Source organism: Schistocerca serialis, chromosome 2, assembly GCF_023864345.2.
Source record: "Schistocerca serialis cubense isolate TAMUIC-IGC-003099 chromosome 2, iqSchSeri2.2, whole genome shotgun sequence".
Lineage (NCBI taxonomy): Eukaryota > Metazoa > Arthropoda > Insecta > Orthoptera > Acrididae > Schistocerca > Schistocerca serialis.
This window is the reverse complement of record NC_064639.1, coordinates 412,816,240-412,819,592: the sequence shown is the minus strand read 5'-3', so window position 1 is coordinate 412,819,592 and position 3,353 is coordinate 412,816,240. Positions and strand designations below refer to the sequence as shown.

Here is a 3,353-nt window from a genome sequence, read left to right as displayed (position 1 = left end):
ATAAGATTGCCTGCTGTTGGTTGCTAACATTATTCATGGCGCTCTGATAACTGACCATATCAAATATTGTAAATGGTTTCGGGCGACCACAGGAATGCACAGATTAAGCTTGGTATACTGCGTAGCAGAACCACCGTCTCTATGAAAATATTATGCGAAAAAAATTCTCTTAGCCCGTTCTCTCACAACGGTCGAGAAATGATGGATAATTTTGCCTTAAGACTTGCTCAATCAACTATACTGCAAAAAGGCAGGTGATTTTCTAAATTAGAAACAGATATAATGCAAAATTACTAGACTGATTTGAGCCTTAATTTGGGACAAATGGCATGCTGAATGTCTCAGCTACATAATAATACATCTACAATTTCCGAAATTTCGTATGTTTATGTTTGAATCGATACACTGCTAGTATTGTAGCTCCTATTGATAAAACACTTGATATAATTATACTTGAATAGTGTTATTTTTATAATCTTAATTTCGATTTATTGTACGCTCTCTGTGAAGATGGTTAATTTGGTCCGGATACAGAAAATGAAGAGAGTTAAAAAGAGATCCAACCTTTCATCATCTATGTCATCTGTATTCAAGCACTGCGAAGTCCTAGCACCAGGACAAGTAACAGTTACCAATGCAAACAGAAGCTTTTTCTTCAGATGACGTGGGTAAAGGGTATTCGTTGACAATTATCCCTGTAGGGATTTAACTACTAAGCACTAAGTAAACAGCAGTTATTTATCGTAACCAGCAGTAGTTTAAAAAAAAGTAATTTTCTTTTTATATAGTACGTAGCAGCGTAATTATAGAGAATTGTTAACATTGTATACTGTGTTAATTTCTGACTACTGGTACTACTTTTCTCTTTTAATGTATACCTTGATCCAACCTACGTACCTAACGATGCGCTTCATTGTGACATTCACGAATTAATTTTTTTTTTACCTATGTGTGTGCTACAATTTATTTCACAGGTCAAGACAATTTACAAAACTTGGTCATAGCTCTCGCATTCAAAAATGTACTTATTTATTCTACCCGTGGGCAGATTTGCAGCTCTCATAAGGGAAAAGGTAAATTAAATCAGAACGATATATAACATTTATAATCAGTTTCTATTGTTGGCTTTACTCGTACAGTAAACTACTGTGCATGTGAGAGTGGTCGCATTCTTTAGACCTATAAACTGTGTATAAATGTTTTGTAGAAAATTTGAGGAAAGACTAAGAAAGTGACAATATTGTGAATGGCAGACGAGGTTTTTATTTAAAGCCATCATATCCCTCTGCGTTTTTTTTTACTTTCTCTCTCGCTGTTATTTAGGTTGAAGCATATGAGTGAATGGGTTCTATTGTAGCGAGTAGAAAGGCACAATTATAAGTTTTTTTTCGGGGCGCTGCCTAATGCAGTGCCTTGCTCAGCTGTCATGATTTAGGTTTATAATGATTACGCTAAAGCATTGTTCTTTTTTCAAGAACAGTGCCTCCTGATATCATTGTCAAAACTTACTTAGATCTCCATCCCCAAAAAGGTCTATGTTTGGTGAACGTTTAAGTTTAGCCTTTATATTACTAGCTCAAATTGGAATCTAATGTGTGTATCGAATAAAGTGACGACCAGAGAAAAAACAGTGAAATGCAGAACAGAAACAAACACAATAATACGAACCACCGATATTTTGGTGTCAGTTTTTCACTTAAGTGACTTTATTTTCGATCACAAGATTGTATTCAATAAAAATATTTTATTTGTATTACCGAGTGTTGCACAGTGTGGAATTTTTGGAGATAAATGGTATACATAAGTTCTGTAATCATGGTTTCCACTTTATGACTTTTACAAGTGTGTCAATATGCCTTTCTAGTTTCTCAGAATCACCTGTGGTGATGTTTTCTATAATCTGTAGTTTACCACTTAAATAGATTCTTCCCTTAGGTGTCTCAGCAATATTTGTCAGTACTTTAACAGCATTAATTTGCAATTCTTCGTTGGGATGATTTGCAGCTAAAGAGAGAAGTTCATCGGTAATACCAAGCTCTGAGACTTGTATCTTCGGATCTGGTGGAACAGCTATGAAGGAAACACAAGCGGCAGTCTTTGATCTTACTTCCACTGAGTGGTCAAATAATCTTTCCTTAAGTTGAAGAACGAGACCTGTGTCAATTGATAATTCCAAACCTGTATGTTCTGATACCAGAGACGCAAGACATGCAATGGCATAGTGGCGGACCTCATCTCTGAGATAATCGATATATTTAAGAAGTATTTTCATAGCTCCCAGCTCTACCGCTTCTTTATTGACACCTCGTTGTAAGATTGAAAGAAGAGTTCGTAGATGAATCTTTACTACATCAGGATCTTCTTCCACATCCAAGCGATGTAAAATTATTGGGAGAACCCATTTCTTAATTGACATATCTGTAACAACCCAATAGCTTGTTGTGATTTCAAATGCTAAAGACGCCTTGTAACGAACACCAAGTTCTTCGTCACCCATTAACTTCAAAATATTTTCCAGTGCCTTGTCATTTTTAATTATTGCCTCTTTTCCAATTGCTTGGTCAGCGATTGTCACTAATATAGCGCAGCACCGGTCTCGTATGTAAACGTCTTCACTTGTAAGAAGGTCTTGAACTCTTGCTATGACGTTTAGTTTCACAGCTTCATAGGCTTTCTCAGGATCGTATACCAAATCTGAGAGGGAGTTGAGAGCTTGCCGCACAAGAAGTTTATCAGGATGGTGCAACTCTTTTAATAGTTTAGGCAGAGCTCTTCTTCCAAATGCTACTTTGGATCTAGTAGCGTCAACGTATGGTGCATAAAGGCAAGGGATAGCAGAAACGATAGGTAGAAACGGAGGCTTGTGCGACTGTAGTCTAAGTTGACGCTTCAGCTCTCTGTCAAGAATTCTTCCCATAACGTTTGACGAAATATCTCTGACCGTAAGATCCAGGTAATAAGATTTTCTTTTTGCCATACTGTGACACACCACTTTTGTGAAAGTTCCCGGAAAGATTACCACAATGAAACTACCGTAAATTGTGTACTGTAGGACGTGCTAACACCAAATGTGACTAGAACAAGACACAAGTAAATTCCTAGGAATAAAATTTAAATTTCTTTAGCGTAACACTGAATCCCAGATCACTTACTTGTCCAGTCCCTGATTACAGTAGGTTTTGCCTTTCCTCCTACAAAATGTATCGTATTAGTAACTCGGCTGGTTTGATACGCCACAGAACTAAGAATGACATTTCGTCAGTTGGTCGGAGGAAACAAAATCTGTGCATCAGTGAGCTACAGGAAATAATATCTGTGGAACATAGGTCAGATATGAATCGAATTCCCAATTT

At 36.8% G+C, this 3,353-nt stretch overlaps 1 protein-coding gene across 1 annotated transcript; it reads right to left on the bottom strand.

Annotated features, from left to right (window-relative positions):
* Positions 1-1,813: 1,813 nt before the first annotated feature.
* Positions 1,814-2,917, bottom strand: LOC126456026 (radial spoke head 14 homolog). The gene has a single exon (XM_050091781.1). It carries the CDS (start codon positions 2,915-2,917, stop codon positions 1,814-1,816), a length of 1,104 nt encoding a protein of 367 aa, XP_049947738.1.
* Positions 2,918-3,353: the final 436 nt, after the last annotated feature.

Excerpts from the sequence above, each read along its gene's own strand:
- LOC126456026 (XM_050091781.1), bottom strand. The coding sequence starts at position 2,917 with ATGGGAAGAATTCTTGACAGAGAGCTGAAGCGTCAACTTAGACTACAG.